General features: G+C 41.1%; 1 protein-coding gene, 1 long non-coding RNA gene and 2 other non-coding genes across 4 annotated transcripts; all 4 read right to left on the bottom strand.

Moving 5' to 3' along the window:
- Nucleotides 1-225: 225 nt before the first annotated feature.
- LOC128634963 (protein SCO2 homolog, mitochondrial) lies at nucleotides 226-2,338 on the bottom strand. The gene is made up of 2 exons (XM_053685939.1): nucleotides 2,188-2,338; nucleotides 226-1,346 (listed from the first exon to the last, which is right to left on the bottom strand). The coding sequence occupies exon 2, from the start codon at nucleotides 1,336-1,338 to the stop codon at nucleotides 415-417; it is 924 nt and encodes a 307-aa protein (XP_053541914.1). The 5' UTR covers nucleotides 1,339-1,346; nucleotides 2,188-2,338; the 3' UTR covers nucleotides 226-414.
- A 2,072-nt stretch (nucleotides 2,339-4,410) lies between these two features.
- On the bottom strand, nucleotides 4,411-7,665 carry LOC128634964 (uncharacterized). Its single transcript, XR_008397880.1, has 2 exons — nucleotides 6,727-7,665; nucleotides 4,411-6,261 (listed from the first exon to the last, which is right to left on the bottom strand). It is a non-coding gene; the product is annotated as an uncharacterized LOC128634964 (long non-coding RNA).
- A 6,467-nt stretch (nucleotides 7,666-14,132) lies between these two features.
- On the bottom strand, nucleotides 14,133-14,204 carry trnad-guc (transfer RNA aspartic acid (anticodon GUC)). The gene has a single exon. It is a non-coding gene; the product is annotated as a tRNA-Asp (tRNA).
- Nucleotides 14,205-16,204: 2,000 nt separating this feature from the next.
- On the bottom strand, nucleotides 16,205-16,276 carry trnad-guc (transfer RNA aspartic acid (anticodon GUC)). Its single transcript has one exon. It is a non-coding gene; the product is annotated as a tRNA-Asp (tRNA).
- Nucleotides 16,277-17,785: the final 1,509 nt, after the last annotated feature.

Genomic DNA, 17,785 nt, shown 5'->3' with positions numbered 1-17,785 from the left:
CACTTCCTGAAAATGTAGAACTTTTTTTTTTTTTTATATATATATATATATATATATATATATATATATATATATATATATTTATTTATTTATTTATTTATTTATTTATTTATTTATTTATTTATTTTTTAAATTCATCTTGTTTTGGATCATTTGGATAAACTGTTCGGAGATCTTACAGAACCTCAAACAACTACTTACATTATTTTGATAACAATTTAAAAAAAAAAAAAAAAGACCAGCATAAATATTTAAGTTGATCAGTGGCACATTTTAAAAATGTCAGCCCTATTTAAATTTAACTTGTCTTTAGCCTGTTTCTATTTGCTGCTTATTTACTCAGTGCCTAGTCCATCTCTCATATCCAGGTACACTTTAGTTTGCAATATGTGATCAAATCTTCCTGTATCACACTTAACGCTGGTCAGGGAATAACGTCACATAATTCTTCATATGCTGATGAATGCTGTCAGCAATCTGCGTGGCATCTTTCATTCGGTTATAATAGTCCAGGAAAAGGCCATCTGGATTAACAAGATATATAAGGATGGTGTGGTCCACGATATAATCTCCATCTTCATCCTTGGGTCCAGCGCTTGCATAAACCCGGTAAGCCCGTCCAGCTTCTTTTACCTCCTCAGGTGTGCCCGTCAATCCGATCAGGCGTGGGTGGAAATCTCTGATGTACTTGGCCATGGCAGCCACATCATCTCTTTCAGGATCAACAGTTATAAACAATGGCTGCACATGGGGCAGGTTTGACTCATCCAGCAGCTTTACGACACTGCTCATCTTTTCCAGCTCATCAGGGCAGATATCAGGGCAGTGCGTGAAGCCGAAGTACATGAGCACCCACTGCCCCAAGAAGTCCTTTTTGGTCCGTCGCTGACCGGTGTGGTCCAGCAAGCAGAAGTCTCCTTGGCCTATCGCCACTTTCCTCAACTGCTCTATCCTCTGCACCTGTAGCTTCTGCTGTTTTTCCTCATGCACATACCACCAGGTACCAATTATAGCACCTCCAACAAGTAATGTCATGGCCAGTCGTGTTCGGAGCTTTATCCTGGCTGAGAAACTAGACTTTGGAGGTTGGGTATTGTCCTGAGAAAATGTAGCTCGCTGCTGCTCAAATGATTGTGGCAGAAGCGCTCCAGAATGAGGACTCTTGAAATGTGCATGTTTCATATTTTGACACTTCTTTGTGTGTAGTGTGTAACAGCTATACACCCTCGATATATAATGTAACAAGTCATAAGGGCATGGATTTTGGCTGGCATGTGGAGTGATTCTCAGCATGCGCCACGATGTCCTATAACCGGCAAGAGGTCCAACACCAAGCATCTTCAGACCTGGAAAAGAAGGGGGCGAGGGGAATCATACAAACGCTTTGTTTTATTTAAGTTCACCAATACTGAACGAAAAGCACTTAATGCTCAAGGACTGGGTTCTCAGTTCAGTTCCTGGAATACCTCTACAATCAATCTTATCCACAAAAAGCCAGCATGGCTGCATATTTTCATTCCACGAGTCACACCTGATTCAACCTGTTTCATCAGTTGAACTTTGCCTTTTTGGTTTGAATAAAAGCCTGCAGACACACATGCCCTTCAACTTTTCAAGTTTTATCTGCTCCAAATACAGCCAAGCTTGCATGCTAGTTAGCAAACCTGCCGGAAGTAGTGCTCATGCAGCTTTGAAGCAGTGAAAACCTGAAACTGCAGTCACAATCCTGCTCAAACACTCCTGATTTAACTAATCAGCTGATTAGCAGTCCTTCCTGAGCTGAAGTGGGTGACAGAGCAGGGAAAACATGAGCAGGACATGGTATTATAGGGCCAGGGGTGGAAAGCTGTTTGTTAATTCCCGGCTCATGGAGAACACCGTGCCCTGCGAATGTTAGTGTTTTTCCTGCTCTAACACCCACTCAGCTCAGGGAGTTGAAGAGTTTGGACAGGTCTGGGAAAATGATACACGTGTTTACTAACCGAATAACTGGATGTCTTCCTACGCCTTACACCACGGTGACTTTTATTTACACCTCATATACATCCAAATACGTGTACAGAATGAAACTAAATAAAACTGTCAATGATTCAACGCTGTTTAACAACCTGAAAAGGCGATATAACGGCTAGATTAAATCAAATAAAAAAATATGAAGTGATTAAAGATGTTACTAGCCCTTTTTACCTCAAGGGGCGGTCACTCTACACTTCTCGTTCCACTGACTTCCATTCATACTCATATGGACGCTGGACACCGGAAACGCAAGATTCATGCGAAGAAGTTTCGCATTACGCTGCGTTCCAAAGTTCAAATTTGGTGAACTCCGACCTGCGAATCCGTATCACGTAACGACGTGTGACCAATAGAAGATAGACACGTCATGGCGTGACCTCTTCAGAAGGATTATAGCGGTGTCGCACCGACCCGTTTGATACAACACAGCTTTAAAAATATATAAAATAAATACAAAATAAATTAAAATAAAAGAGAAATTGCCTAGATTGCTGCATACATGAACAGATGGAATATTTTAACATTGACGCGTGATGCCATTTATCCGGTTGCCGGCCATATAAAGTGACGCAGGATTACGTCATTTTGTATGCCAAAACCCGGAAACGAGTTAGCATTTAAGCCTTTCCAGTTTGATCGTCCCGAAGTCAATGGGTTTTGGTTGAAAGTCTGAAATAAGGTCTGTGCTCAACCTCAACTGATTAATTCTGGTCAGCAAGTAATAAGTTTTTACTGCCAATATAAGGTAAAGGAAATTAATGTAAAATACTGCACAGGTACTATCCATGTAATGCTTTCCTTAATAAGTTTGAAAACACATCTCACCACAATGTTCTTCTTGTAATCTTGAATCTGAAAATCTCACACATTTAGTTTGTCATTGCAAATACTCGGAAGAATTTTGGACACAGGTTTCTATGATGATTTTTATACATTCCACAAAATAATCAAAATAGATGAGTCTATGATCCTCTTCTTGGACTGTAATACTGTCTCGATATAATTGATAACATGTTTAAGGTTATAATTCTTCTTGGGAGGTTTCATGTAGTGTACATAAAGCTAAAGGAAATTTATGACTCATTGAATTCAACTGCTAGAACTAAGAAGTATATAAAAACATCGCTCGTACTAAAAAGGTTATTTGTAGAATTTAATATTTTAACCTGTACAAGATAACAAGATCTGTTATATGTATCCTCCTATTTCTGTTTTAGTTTCTGTTTGATGTTAAATGTCATTGTGTGTAGTTTATTTTGTTGAATGAATTAAAGTTGAATAAAGTTGAAAGTTTAATAATAATAATAATAATAATAATAATAATAATAATAATAAAAAGGTCTGTGGTGAACACAAGCTCAAAATATTTTCACGGTTTATTCTATGATATAAAATACACCAATAATACCGCACTCATGATTTTTTTTAAAGCATTTGCATGTGTTGAAAATGATGGTTGCTAACAAGTTGCTGAATGGGACTATAGAGGTTGGCAGGGACATTAACGTCATCATGCCGAACAGGAAATAAATTACAGATAAACTGGTTCAGATATGCTGTGCACAAATCCCCCCAAAAATCTGGATGAAGACTCATCCACAGAATAAATCCATATTATGGAAAATATTTTTAAATCAAGTTTGGAGAAGTTGTCGGAAGCTTGGTGATGTTTAAGTCGAGCGACAGTGTAGTTCGTTTATAGCGTGTGGTTAGGACTTGTTTTTCACTCAATGTTAGGGAAATTCGAGACTTAAACGCAAAGCTTTAGTTTTTTTTTTTGTAAATCGAAATGCAGAGATGTCTATTTTCACAAGAACTGTATTCAAACTTGAAAGACGAAACTTTTTGGTCCAATCAATGGAGGAGTAAAATTGTCTATTGTCATGTTTCCAGTAATTCTGCTGGTGTTATGATTTTATTTAATCAGCACTTTAATAAGACTGTACTTGAATCACATTGTTCCAATGAAGGCAGATGGTTATCCAGATGGTTATCGTTGTTATCCAGCTTGGTGAACGAATTGTTATTCTCGCTAATATTTATGGCTTCAACAGTTGCAATCTTAATACTTGTCTCTATACAGATTTAACTTCCTAATTAATATCTTTAAAGCCTCATAAAACACTAAACTACATTTCCTGACATTTTAAAAGAGGTGTTTGTATCGCACATCATAAAAGACAGCTTCTGCTCATTTTAATTGTAGGAGAAAACTGTTTAATTTAGAGATTTTTTTCTGCTATTTTCGTTTTCCTGGTTTAAAATCTCGTCCTGTCACACGTCACAGGCAGTGATAGTTTTTATTCATTTTTTAATTTTTAAAAAATTGTATTAATGCCAAGGTATCAAAAATACAGATACATAGAAAAATGTAAAAAATTACATACAATGAAATGATAATGAAAATCATTTATACACGTGTGTATATTTCATACTTATATATATACACATACATACACACATAATAAATAAAAAAACATAAAACTTTGCTGAAATAAATTAAAAAGGTAAAACAAGTTTACTGTCTTAAGAGCTTTAAGATTCTTAGATGATGAAATATTTTGGATGTACTGTTGGACCTCTCTTCTACATACAATGAATAAGGAATTTTGATAAGTGAATTTACTGCGGTGAATGTGACATTTTTCAAGGGGCAATAATAGATTAATAATAAAGTATTCATTAAATTGAGCTTTTTGTACATTACAGAAGCCAAACAGTACATCATTTAAAAACAAAGAGAAACCCGGAAGCACATTGCTGTTAATAAACCTAGAAAATTCGACCCAAAGTATCTGTGTGTGAGGACAATCCCAGAAGATATGAAGAACAGTTTCATTAATAGCATCCTAAAAAGAACAACTTGTGTCTATATCTTATGTAAAACTTTATAATAAAAAAAAAATAATAATAATAAAAAAAATAAAAAAAACAACAACTTTAGCCAGGTAAAATTTGTGTAATAATTTGAATGAAATTTCTCTAACCTTGTTAGTTATTATGTATTTCAAAGGAAGAGTCCATACTTTTTTCCAATGAATATGGTCAACCAAATTCTTCCAATATGACGCCACATATGGAGTTGTTACAAGCTCCTTTTGAAAGAGAGATCTAATTCCATTACATGATGAAGGATGTGACAAAAAGCACACTTTTCTTACTTGCAACTCAAATGGGTCTAAAGAAATGGGTAAGGTGTTAGATGATCTAACAGAGTCCCTTAGAAGCATAACGACTCCTTTATGAATAGCGTCTATTACAATGGAAAATTCCTTGGGAGTTACTGGGAAATTAAATTTACATAAAAATTCTTCATAGTTTAAAATAAGACCTTCTGAGTTAAATAACTGTGAAACAGTCAAAATTTTCTTCTCAAACCAATTACTAAAAAACAAAGACTTATTCTTATATACAATATCTTGGTTGTTCCAAATAAAGTACCGATGAGGGAAAAAGACTGTGCTTAAAGATTTATAACCATACAAGTAACTCTTGGTTATGAAACATCAGATAAATTGTAAGGGATTCTAGCAATATTATAATTGCAGATCACCAGGAAAGGGAGACCGCCTAATTTGGAAAAGAAGTAATTAGGAATAAAATTCCACATTGAATTTGGATTACACATAAACTGTCTAATCCAGTGATTTTCAACCACTATGCCGCGGCATTCTAGTGTGCCATGAAAGATAGTCCAGTATGGCGTGAGAAATTTTCCAATTTCACTTAATTAGTCTTAAAATTATTTTTATTTCATTAACATTTTTATTAATTATTATCTGCAAATAATAAGCCATTTTCGAGTGTCTGTGCTGTAATATAGTGACTGGCAGAGTAATGTAATATTCGTTCTGGTGGCAGCAGGTAGTTAATTGCCGCGTTCCTTCTTAGAGACAAGAGAATTAGTGACGCTTGCGACAGGTCGTGGTGGCTGTGATGGAGAAGTTTTTAAAAAGGAAAAATGCAAACTCCGAACTGGGCCCTGGACAAGATTGTGATCCAGGTAAAGGCCCTAGTATGAGTGATGGTAAAAAGAAAGCAAAGACGGTGAGCTCGAGGCAATACAGCGAAAGCTATCTTTCGTTCGGGTTTACTTTCACCGGGGATGAGACGACACCAACTCCATTATGCTTGGTGTGTGGCGAGAAGCTGTCCAACAGCGCCATGGTGCCAAGCAACCTTAAACGCTATCTCCAAACGAAACACCCGTCGCTTCAAAACAAGCCGATGGACTATTTTGTTCACCTGCGTGCAAACACAGAGATACAGGCAACTTTAATGAGAAAAACCACAAAGGTAAATGAGAAAGCCCTCAAAGCTAGTTACCTGGTTGCTGAACTTGTAACTAAATGAAAAAAGTCCCACACTCTGGCAGAGACATTAATACTACCTGCCTGCAAAGCCATTGTCAACAAGTCCCTGACGCAGTTAAAGACATATTTAAAGTCCTGCTCTCAGATAACACAATTGCCAGATGTATTGATGACATGTCTACAGACATCGAAAGTCATATTTTGGAAAAGATACGCATCAGTGGGAAATTTGCATTGCAACTTGATGAGTCTAGTAGTGGACATTCTCAGCTCTTGGCCAATGTGCGTTTTGTGGATGGAGATGACTTCCTATTTTGTAAGGCACTGCCAGAAAAAAAACAACAGGAGAGGAAATTTTTCGGGTCACATCTAAAAATCTTGACCAGGGAGGACTTACGTGGGAAAATTGCAGAAGTGTTTGCACTGATGAAGCTGCAGCCATGGTCGGGCACACCTAAGGCTTCGTTAGCAGAGTGAAGGAAAGAAACCCAGATCTTATTGTTACACACTGTTTTCTGCACCGTGAGGCCCTCGTTGCAAATACTTTACCAGCAGAACTAGTTCCTGTGATGATGTGCGCATTGTGAACTTTGTAAAGACACGACTTTTAAAAAGGTATATTAGTATCTTTGTGTGAGGAAATGGGAGCGGAGTATAAAGCCTTATTCCTCCATACGGAGGTCCGATGGTTGTAGCGTGACAAGTTGCTGGCCCGTGTGTATGAGCTGCGGGAGGAACTTAAAGTGTTTCTGACAAATAAGAGGTCTGAATACTCAAATCTGTTTGCAAGTGATGAGTGGTGTGCAAAGCTGGCATACCTGGCAGATATATTTCATTATCTGAATGAACTGAACACACAGATGCAAGGCCGAAATGCAAACCTGCTTACAAGCACACGTATTCCATTTAAAGGTGCACCTCTGGCAACAACATGTGCCAAGTGCCTACCTCGAGATGTAAATATGTCGCACACTTTAAAACGAGTAAGGCATGTTTGGGGTAATGTAGCTTCTTTATTTGCTCATCGCTGTCTTTATGTTCTGCAATTAATTACAAGACATATTAATCGCATAGATAACATAACACACACTGCAACAGTGCAGCTCAACACCCCGGGCTGTGATGTTCTAGTTCTGTAGTAGTTCGCGGGTGTTTTTCCCCTACCACTGGTCTTCAGCGCCCTCTATTGGTATAAGTACCAAATCTTCTTTCTGTCTCTCATCATGACTAATAATTCAACGGTAATTGTTCAATAATTATAACGTCAAAAATTACAGGCCTCCAGTCTTACTGATTACTGTCAATACCAATAGCCAAAATAATATGTGTGTGTGTGTGTGTGGGGGGGGGGGGGGGGGGGTGTCTTCTTATTAACAGTTTCCGGGGGGGTGTCTTCTTATTAACAGTTTCCTCACAAATAGATAGGGCAAAGGACCTGCACTACTATCAATTGTGTCTCCATTTAGCCCTGGGGATTCAGGAGGAGAGAAGTCCGCTGTCTCATCTGCAAACTTCTGTCACTGTCCATCTTTCCTCTGAGTGTTCTGAAGGCTCGCCCCTCTTCCTCTCCTGCCTTTCCCTGCTATGCCCACTTACCCTTCCATTCTTCGCACAGCCATCCATGCCCATTCAAGCTGCATTTTTCAAAAAAATTTGAAAGGTAGATTTGAGCTGAAAGAGGGAGGTTTCATGACCCTTTAAAGATAAAATATCTGTCTACATCCTGAATTTTGGGTGGGGAATTTAATGAGGCTCCTGATTTATGTTATGACAGATTTCCTTCTAAATATGGCACTACCACATCTAATAAAATAATTAGCGATATATGTTCCATCGCGTATTGATTTTTGAAAAATCGTGTATTGATTTTTGTTTAATATCTGATAATCTGATATCTTTTGTTAAATCATGTATTGTTTCTACTGCACCATTAACTGACCATGCAGATTCTGAGCTAGACATTTCTGACATTACTTAAGTATTATACATTACAGGGTATTGGAAATGAAATATCTCTCTGTTACAGAACTCTAATTATTGTTTGGGTATTAAAGGATTAAAGGAATATATTCAGGACTCTATTCAGATGGGCCCGAACAGCCCGTCAATAAGCCTTGGAGTCGCTGTTAAGCCTTGTCTCATGCTCAATCGCTGTCACGGCTCGGAAACAAGGTTGGCACATTGAAACGATCAAAACAGAAACCATCACAACCTAAATGAACCAAGCAAATGCTCTTAAGTCTTGCCTCATAGGTCATTACATGAAGCATCAGAGCATAAACCATCACAACATAAATGAACCAAGCAATGCTCTTAAGCCTTGGCTCATAAGTCATTACATAAACCATCACAACATAAACCATCACAACATAAATGAACCAAGCAAATGCTCTTCAGTCATGACTCATGCTCCCTTCCTCTGATGGCCAAGAGATAATGACACTGGACTTGAACTACACCGGGATTTAACCGGTGCAACTTGAAGCCTGTTATGAAACTGTGTCGAAATGCAGAGGGAAGTCTATTCAGATGTGCAAGAAAGCACATTGGCATTCATCAAACACGCTTGCGCAATGCAAGGGCGTAATGCAAAACAGGTTCAGAACACGTGCGAACAGCCCGTAAATAAGCCTTGGAGTCCCTGTTAAGCCTTGTCTCATGCTCAATCGCTGTCACGGCTCGGAAACAAGGTTGGCACATTGAAACGATCAAAACAGAAGCCATCACAACATAAATGAACCAAGCAAATGCTCTTAAGTCTTGCCTCATAAGTCATTACATGAAGCATCAGAGCATAAACCATCACAACATAAATGAACCAAGCGAATGCTCTTAAGTCTTGCCTCATAAGTCATTACATAAACCATCACAACATAAATGAACCAAGCAATGCTCTTAAGCCTTGGCTCATAAGTCATTACATAAACCATCACAACATAAACCATCACAACATAAATGAACCAAGCAAATGCTCTTCAGTGATGACTCATGCTCCCTTCCTCTGATGGCCAAGAGATAATGACACTGGACTTGAACTACACCGGGATTTAACCTGTGCAACTTGAAGCCTGTTATGAAACTGTGTCGAAATGCAGAGGGAAGTCTATTCAGATGTGCAAGAAAGCACATTGGCATTCATCAAACACGCTTGTGCAATGCAAGGGCGTAATGCAAAACAGGTTCAGAACACGCGCAAACAGCCCGTAAATAAGCCTTGGAGTCCCTGTTAAGCCTTGTCTCATGCTCAATCGCTGTCACGGCTCGGAAACAAGGTTGGCACATTGAAACGATCAAAACAGAAGCCATCACAACATAAATGAACCAAGCAAATGCTCTTAAGTCTTGCCTCATAAGTCATTACATGAAGCATCAGAGCATAAACCATCACAACATAAATGAACCAAGCGAATGCTCTTAAGTCTTGCCTCATAAGTCATTACATAAACCATCACAACATAAACCATCACAACATAAATGAACCAAGCAATGCTCTTAAGGCTTGGCTCATGAGTCATTACATAAACCATCACAACATAAACCATCAGAACATAACTGAACCATGGAAATGCTCTTACGTCTTGGATCACGCTCCCTTACTCTGATGGCCAAGAGAAAATGACACTGGACTTGGATTGCACTGGGGTCTCCCCTACGCAACTCGATGCCTGCTCAACGCATGTCAACTGTCTGTGTCAACTAACTCGTGGGCACGATCTTCCTGACTGCAGAGAGAAAAGGACACTGGACTGAACTACACCGGGGTTTAACCTGTGCAACTTGAAGCCTGTTATGAAACTGTGTCGAAATGCAGAGGGAACTCTATTCAGATGAGCAAGAAAGCACATTGGCATTCATCGAAGACGCTTGCGCAATGCAAGGGCGTAATGCAAAACAGGTTCAGAACACGCGTGAACAGCCCGTAAATAAGCCTTGGAGTCCCTGTTAAGCCTTGTCTCATGCTCAATCGCTGTCACGGCTCGGAAACAAGGTTGGCACATTGAAACGATCAAAACAGAAACCATCACAACATAAATGAACCAAGCAAATGCTCTTAAGTCTTGCCTCATAAGTCATTACATGAAGCATCAGAGCATAAACCATCACAACATAAATGAACCAAGCGAATGCTCTTAAGTCTTGGCTCATAAGTCATTACATAAACCATCACAACATAAACCATCACAACATAAATGAATCAAGCAATGCTCTTGAGTCTTGGCTCATGAGTCATTACATAAACCATCACAACATAAACCATCAGAACATAACTGAACCAAGGAAATGCTCTTACGTCTTGGATCACGCTCCCTTACTCTGATGGCCAAGAGAAAATGACACTGGACTTGGAATGCACTGGGGTCTCCCCTACGCAACTCGATGCCTGCTCAACGCATGTCAACTGTCTGTGTCAACTAACTCGTGGGCACTATCTTCCCGACTGCAGAGAGGAAAGGACACTGGACTTGAACTACACCGGGGTTTCACCTGAGCAACTTGAAGCCTGTTATGAAACTGCGTCGTAATGCAGAGGGAACTCTATTCAGATGAGCAAGAAAGCACATTGGCATTCATCGAACACGCTTGCGCAAAACAAATTTTCTATCCTGGAAAATGCTTTGACGTAAAGTACGTCGTCCGAATGTGTTCATGTAAACTAGTAAAGGCTCTATTCACTTGAGTGAAATAAATGTACTGATGAGGGCGTCCACGTGCGGAAACCTGAGAATATAAACGAGACTGCAAAGTTGTGGCTGAAGAAGGGTCTAACACGGACAAACACGTCCGTCCGCTCCGGTAGAAAGCCTAGTGTTTCCTTAAATCACGTTAAGGCCTCGTACTCTAAATCCAACGGGGTTTTCTCGTGCAGGTATGAACCCTGCTTGTAGCGTTGTCGGCTGTAGGTGTCAAGTCACTGGTGCTCAATCTCCTGCTGTTTATTTAAAGCAAGTGGCACATACAGACTGTTTAATTGGCAACACGTTAAATCAACCTGCAAGGCCTGCTTTGTTCATGGCACAGAGAGACATGGCACAGCCCGTCAATAAGCCTTGGAGTCGCTGTTAAGCCTTGTCTCATGCTCAATCGCTGTCACGGCTCGGAAACAAGGTTGGCACATTGAAACGATCGAAACAGAAACCATCACAACATGAATGAACCAAGCAAATGCTCTTAAGTCTTGCCTCATAAGTCATTACGTGAAGCATCAGAGCATAAATGAACCAAGCAATGCTCTTAAGACTTGGCTCATAAGTCATTACATAAACCATCACAACATAAATGAACAGCCCGTCAATAAGCCTTGGAGTCGCTGTTAAGCTTGTCTCATGCTCAATCGCTGTCACGGCTCGGAAACAAGGTTGGCACATTGAAACGATCGAAACAGAAACCATCACAACATGAATGAACCAAGCAAATGCTCTTAAGTCTTGCCTCATAAGTCATTACGTGAAGCATCAGAGCATAAACCATCACAACATGAATGAACCAAGCGAATGCTCTTAAGTCTTGCCTCATAAGTCATTACATAAACCATCACAACATAAATGAACCAAGCAATGCTCTTAAGACTTGGCTCATAAGTCATTACATAAACCATCACAACATAAACCATCACAACATAAATGAACAAGCAAATGCTCTTCAGTCATGACTCATGCTCCCTTCCTCTGATGGCCAAGAGATAATGGCACTGGACTTGAACTACACCGGGGTTTAACCTGTGCAACTTGAAGCCTGTTATGAAACTGTGTCGAAATGCAGAGGGAACTCTATTCAGATGAGCAAGAAAGCACATTGGCATTCATCGAACACGCTTGCGCAATGCAAGGGCGTAATGCAAAACAGGTTCAGAACACGCGCGAACAGCCCGTAAATAAGCCTTGGAGTCCCTGTTAAGCCTTGTCTCATGCTCAATCGCTGTCACGGCTCGGAAACAAGGTTGGCACATTGAAACGATCGAAACAGAAACCATCACAACATGAATGAACCAAGCAAATGCTCTTAAGTCTTGCCTCATAAGTCATTACGTGAAGCATCAGAGCATAAACCATCACAACATAAATGAACCAAGCGAATGCTCTTAAGTCTTGCCTCATAAGTCATTACATAAACCATCACAACATAAATGAACCAAGCAATGCTCTTAAGACTTGGCTCATAAGTCATTACATAAACCATCACAACATAAACCATCACAACATAAATGAACCAAGCAAATGCTCTTCAGTCATGACTCATGCTCCCTTCCTCTGATGGCCAAGAGATAATGACACTGGACTTGAACTACACCGGGGTTTAACCTGTGCAACTTGAAGCCTGTTATGAAACTGTGTCGAAATGCAGAGGGAACTCTATTCAGATGAGCAAGAAAGCACATTGGCATTCATCGAACACGCTTGCGCAATGCAAGGGCGTAATGCAAAACAGGTTCAGAACACGCGCGAACAGCCCGTAAATAAGCCTTGGAGTCCCTGTTAAGCCTTGTCTCATGCTCAATCGCTGTCACGGCTCGGAAACAAGGTTGGCACATTGAAACGATCAAAACAGAAACCATCACAACATGAATGAACCAAGCAAATGCTCTTAAGTCTTGCCTCATAAGTCATTACATGAAGCATCAGAGCATAAACCATCACAACATAAATGAACCAAGCGAATGCTCTTAAGTCTTGGCTCATAAGTCATTACATAAACCATCACAACATAAACCATCACAACATAAATGAACCAAGCAATGCTCTTGAGTCTTGGCTCATGAGTCATTACATAAACCATCACAACATAAACCATCAGAACATAACTGAACCAAGGAAATGCTCTTACGTCTTGGATCACGCTGCCTTACTCTGATGGCCAAGAGAAAATGACACTGGACTTGGAATGCACTGGGGTCTCCCCTACGCAACTCGATGCCTGCTCAACGCATGTCAACTGTCTGCGTCAACTAACTCGTGGGCACTATCTTCCCGACTGCAGAGAGGAAAGGACACTGGACTTGAACTACACCGGGGTTTCACCTGTGCAACTTGAAGCCTGTTATGAAACTGCGTCGTAATGCAGAGGGAACTCTATTCAGATGAGCAAGAAAGCACATTGGCATTCATCGAACACGCTTGCGCAAAACAAATTTTCTATCCTGGAAAATGCTTTGACGTAAAGTACGTCGTCCGAATGTGTTCATGTAAACTAGTAAAGGCTCTATTCACTTGAGTGAAATAAATGTACTGATGAGGGCGTCCACGTGCGGAAACCTGAGAATATAAACGAGACTGCAAAGTTGTGGCTGAAGAAGGGTCTAACACGGACAAACACGTCCATCCGCTCCGGTAGAAAGCCTAGTGTTTCCTTAAATCACGTTAAGGCCTCGTACTCTAAATCCAACGGGGTTTTCTCGTGCAGGTATGAACCCTGCTTGTAGCGTTGTCGGCTGTAGGTGTCAAGTCACTGGTGCTCAATCTCCTGCTGTTTATTTAAAGCAAGTGGCACATACAGACTGTTTAATTGGCAACACGTTAAATCAACCTGCAAGGGCTGCTTTGTTCATGGCACAGTGTCCCAAAACTTATAACGACGTGCAGCCTGTGGTGAAGAATGTATTGTTCTCCCCTGTGGAATACAGCCACATGCAGCGGGAGAGCTGTCTCTTAGCGGAGTGATCTAATCTGGTGTGGTAATAGCATAAAAATGTGAAAAAGTAGAGTATATGTGTCGCATGGAAACTGTGGCTGACGGCATACAGAATCGCAGTCGGCTGAGCAAACAAGCCCCGTGGCATTCATACAGTGGGGCGTAAGGCAAAAGAGACTCCCCGTCGGGGAATCGAACCCCGGTCTTCCGCGTGACAGGCGGAGATACTGTCCACTATACTAACGAGGAAAGCGTGGCAGCAGGTGAGAAGGCGAACGACACTTTGGAAGGTTGACAACACGCCCGAACAGCCCGTAAATAAGCCTTGGAGTCCCTGTTAAGCCTTGTCTCATGCTCAATCGCTGTCACGGCTCGGAAACAAGGTTGGCACATTGAAACGATCGAAACAGAAACCATCACAACATGAATGAACCAAGCAAATGCTCTTAAGTCTTGCCTCATAAGTCATTACGTGAAGCATCAGAGCATAAACCATCACAACATAAATGAACCAAGCGAATGCTCTTAAGTCTTGCCTCATAAGTCATTACATAAACCATCACAACATAAATGAACCAAGCAATGCTCTTAAGACTTGGCTCATAAGTCATTACATAAACCATCACAACATAAACCATCACAACATAAATGAACCAAGCAAATGCTCTTCAGTCATGACTCATGCTCCCTTCCTCTGATGGCCAAGAGATAATGACACTGGACTTGAACTACACCGGGGTTTAACCTGTGCAACTTGAAGCCTGTTATGAAACTGTGTCGAAATGCAGAGGGAACTCTATTCAGATGAGCAAGAAAGCACATTGGCATTCATCGAACACGCTTGCGCAATGCAAGGGCGTAATGCAAAACAGGTTCAGAACACGCGCGAACAGCCCGTAAATAAGCCTTGGAGTCCCTGTTAAGCCTTGTCTCATGCTCAATCGCTGTCACGGCTCGGAAACAAGGTTGGCACATTGAAACGATCAAAACAGAAACCATCACAACATGAATGAACCAAGCAAATGCTCTTAAGTCTTGCCTCATAAGTCATTACATGAAGCATCAGAGCATAAACCATCACAACATAAATGAACCAAGCGAATGCTCTTAAGTCTTGGCTCATAAGTCATTACATAAACCATCACAACATAAACCATCACAACATAAATGAACCAAGCAATGCTCTTGAGTCTTGGCTCATGAGTCATTACATAAACCATCACAACATAAACCATCAGAACATAACTGAACCAAGGAAATGCTCTTACGTCTTGGATCACGCTGCCTTACTCTGATGGCCAAGAGAAAATGACACTGGACTTGGAATGCACTGGGGTCTCCCCTACGCAACTCGATGCCTGCTCAACGCATGTCAACTGTCTGTGTCAACTAACTCGTGGGCACTATCTTCCCGACTGCAGAGAGGAAAGGACACTGGACTTGAACTACACCGGGGTTTCACCTGTGCAACTTGAAGCCTGTTATGAAACTGCGTCGTAATGCAGAGGGAACTCTATTCAGATGAGCAAGAAAGCACATTGGCATTCATCGAACACGCTTGCGCAAAACAAATTTTCTATCCTGGAAAATGCTTTGACGTAAAGTACGTCGTCCGAATGTGTTCATGTAAACTAGTAAAGGCTCTATTCACTTGAGTGAAATAAATGTACTGATGAGGGCGTCCACGTGCGGAAACCTGAGAATATAAACGAGACTGCAAAGTTGTGGCTGAAGAAGGGTCTAACACGGACAAACACGTCCGTCCGCTCCGGTAGAAAGCCTAGTGTTTCCTTAAATCACGTTAAGGCCTCGTACTCTAAATCCAACGTGGTTTTCTCGTGCAGGTATGAACCCTGCTTGTAGCGTTGTCGGCTGTAGGTGTCAAGTCACTGGTGCTCAATCTCCTGCTGTTTATTTAAAGCAAGTGGCACATACAGACTGTTTAATTGGCAACACGTTAAATCAACCTGCAAGGGCTGCTTTGTTCATGGCACAGTGTCCCAAAACTTATAACGACGTGCAGCCTGTGGTGAAGAATGTATTGTTCTCCCCTGTGTAATACAGCCACATGCAGCGGGAGAGCTGTCTCTTAGCGGAGTGATCTAATCTGGTGTGGTAATAGCATAAAAATGTGAAAAAGTAGAGTATATGTGTCGCATGGAAACTATGGCTGACGGCATACAGAATCGCAGTCGGCTGAGCAAACAAGCCCCGTGGCATTCAAACAGTGGGGCGTAAGGCAAAAGAGACTCCCCGTCGGGGAATCGAACCCCGGTCTTCCGCGTGACAGGCGGAGATACTGTCCACTATACTAACGAGGAAAGCATGGCGGAGGGTGAGAAGGTGAATGACACTTTGGAAGGTTGACAACACGCCCGAACAGCCCGTCAATAAGCCTTGGAGTCGCTGTTAAGCTTGTCTCATGCTCAATCGCTGTCACGGCTCGGAAACAAGGTTGGCACATTGAAACGATCGAAACAGAAACCATCACAACATGAATGAACCAAGCAAATGCTCTTAAGTCTTGCCTCATAAGTCATTACGTGAAGCATCAGAGCATAAACCATCACAACATGAATGAACCAAGCGAATGCTCTTAAGTCTTGCCTCATAAGTCATTGCATAAACCATCACAACATAAATGAACCAAGCAATGCTCTTAAGACTTGGCTCATAAGTCATTACATAAACCATCACAACATAAACCATCACAACATAAATGAACCAAGCAAATGCTCTTCAGTCATGACTCATGCTCCCTTCCTCTGATGGCCAAGAGATAATGGCACTGGACTTGAACTACACCGGGGTTTAACCTGTGCAACTTGAAGCCTGTTATGAAACTGTGTCGAAATGCAGAGGGAACTCTATTCAGATGAACAAGAAAGCACATTGGCATTCATCGAACACGCTTGCGCAATGCAAGGGCGTAATGCAAAACAGGTTCAGAACACGCGCGAACAGCCCGTAAATAAGCCTTGGAGTCGCTGTTAAGCTTGTCTCATGCTCAATCGCTGTCACGGCTCGGAAACAAGGTTGGCACATTGAAACGATCAAAACAGAAACCATCACAACATGAATGAACCAAGCAAATGCTCTTAAGTCTTGCCTCATAAGTCATTACGTGAAGCATCAGAGCATAAACCATCACAACATGAATGAACCAAGCGAATGCTCTTAAGTCTTGCCTCATAAGTCATTGCATAAACCATCACAACATAAATGAACCAAGCAATGCTCTTAAGACTTGGCTCATAAGTCATTACATAAACCATCACAACATAAACCATCACAACATAAATGAACCAAGCAAATGCTCTTCAGTCATGACTCATGCTCCCTTCCTCTGATGGCCAAGAGATAATGACACTGGACTTGAACTACACCGGGGTTTAACCTGTGCAACTTGAAGCCTGTTATGAAACTGTGTCGAAATGCAGAGGGAACTCTATTCAGATGAGCAAGAAAGCACATTGGCATTCATCGAACACGCTTGCGCAATGCAAGGGCGTAATGCAAAACAGGTTCAGAACACGCGCGAACAGCCCGTAAATAAGCCTTGGAGTCCCTGTTAAGCCTTGTCTCATGCTCAATCGCTGTCACGGCTCGGAAACAAGGTTGGCACATTGAAACGATCAAAACAGAAACCATCACAACATGAATGAACCAAGCAAATGCTCTTAAGTCTTGCCTCATAAGTCATTACGTGAAGCATCAGAGCATAAACCATCACAACATAAATGAACCAAGCGAATGCTCTTAAGTCTTGCCTCATAAGTCATTACATAAACCATCACAACATAAATGAACCAAGCAATGCTCTTAAGACT

This window comes from Ictalurus punctatus, chromosome 14 (genome assembly GCF_001660625.3).
Source record: "Ictalurus punctatus breed USDA103 chromosome 14, Coco_2.0, whole genome shotgun sequence".
In the NCBI taxonomy this organism is placed as follows: Eukaryota; Metazoa; Chordata; class Actinopteri; order Siluriformes; family Ictaluridae; genus Ictalurus; species Ictalurus punctatus.
Note: the sequence above shows the minus strand (reverse complement) of the source record. Positions and strands in the feature narration are given on the sequence as shown.

What these genes read in the sequence shown, in the direction of transcription:
- LOC128634963 (XM_053685939.1), bottom strand. Translation starts at nt 1,338, where the DNA reads ATGCTTGGTGTTGGACCTCTTGCCGGTTATAGGACATCGTGGCGCATG.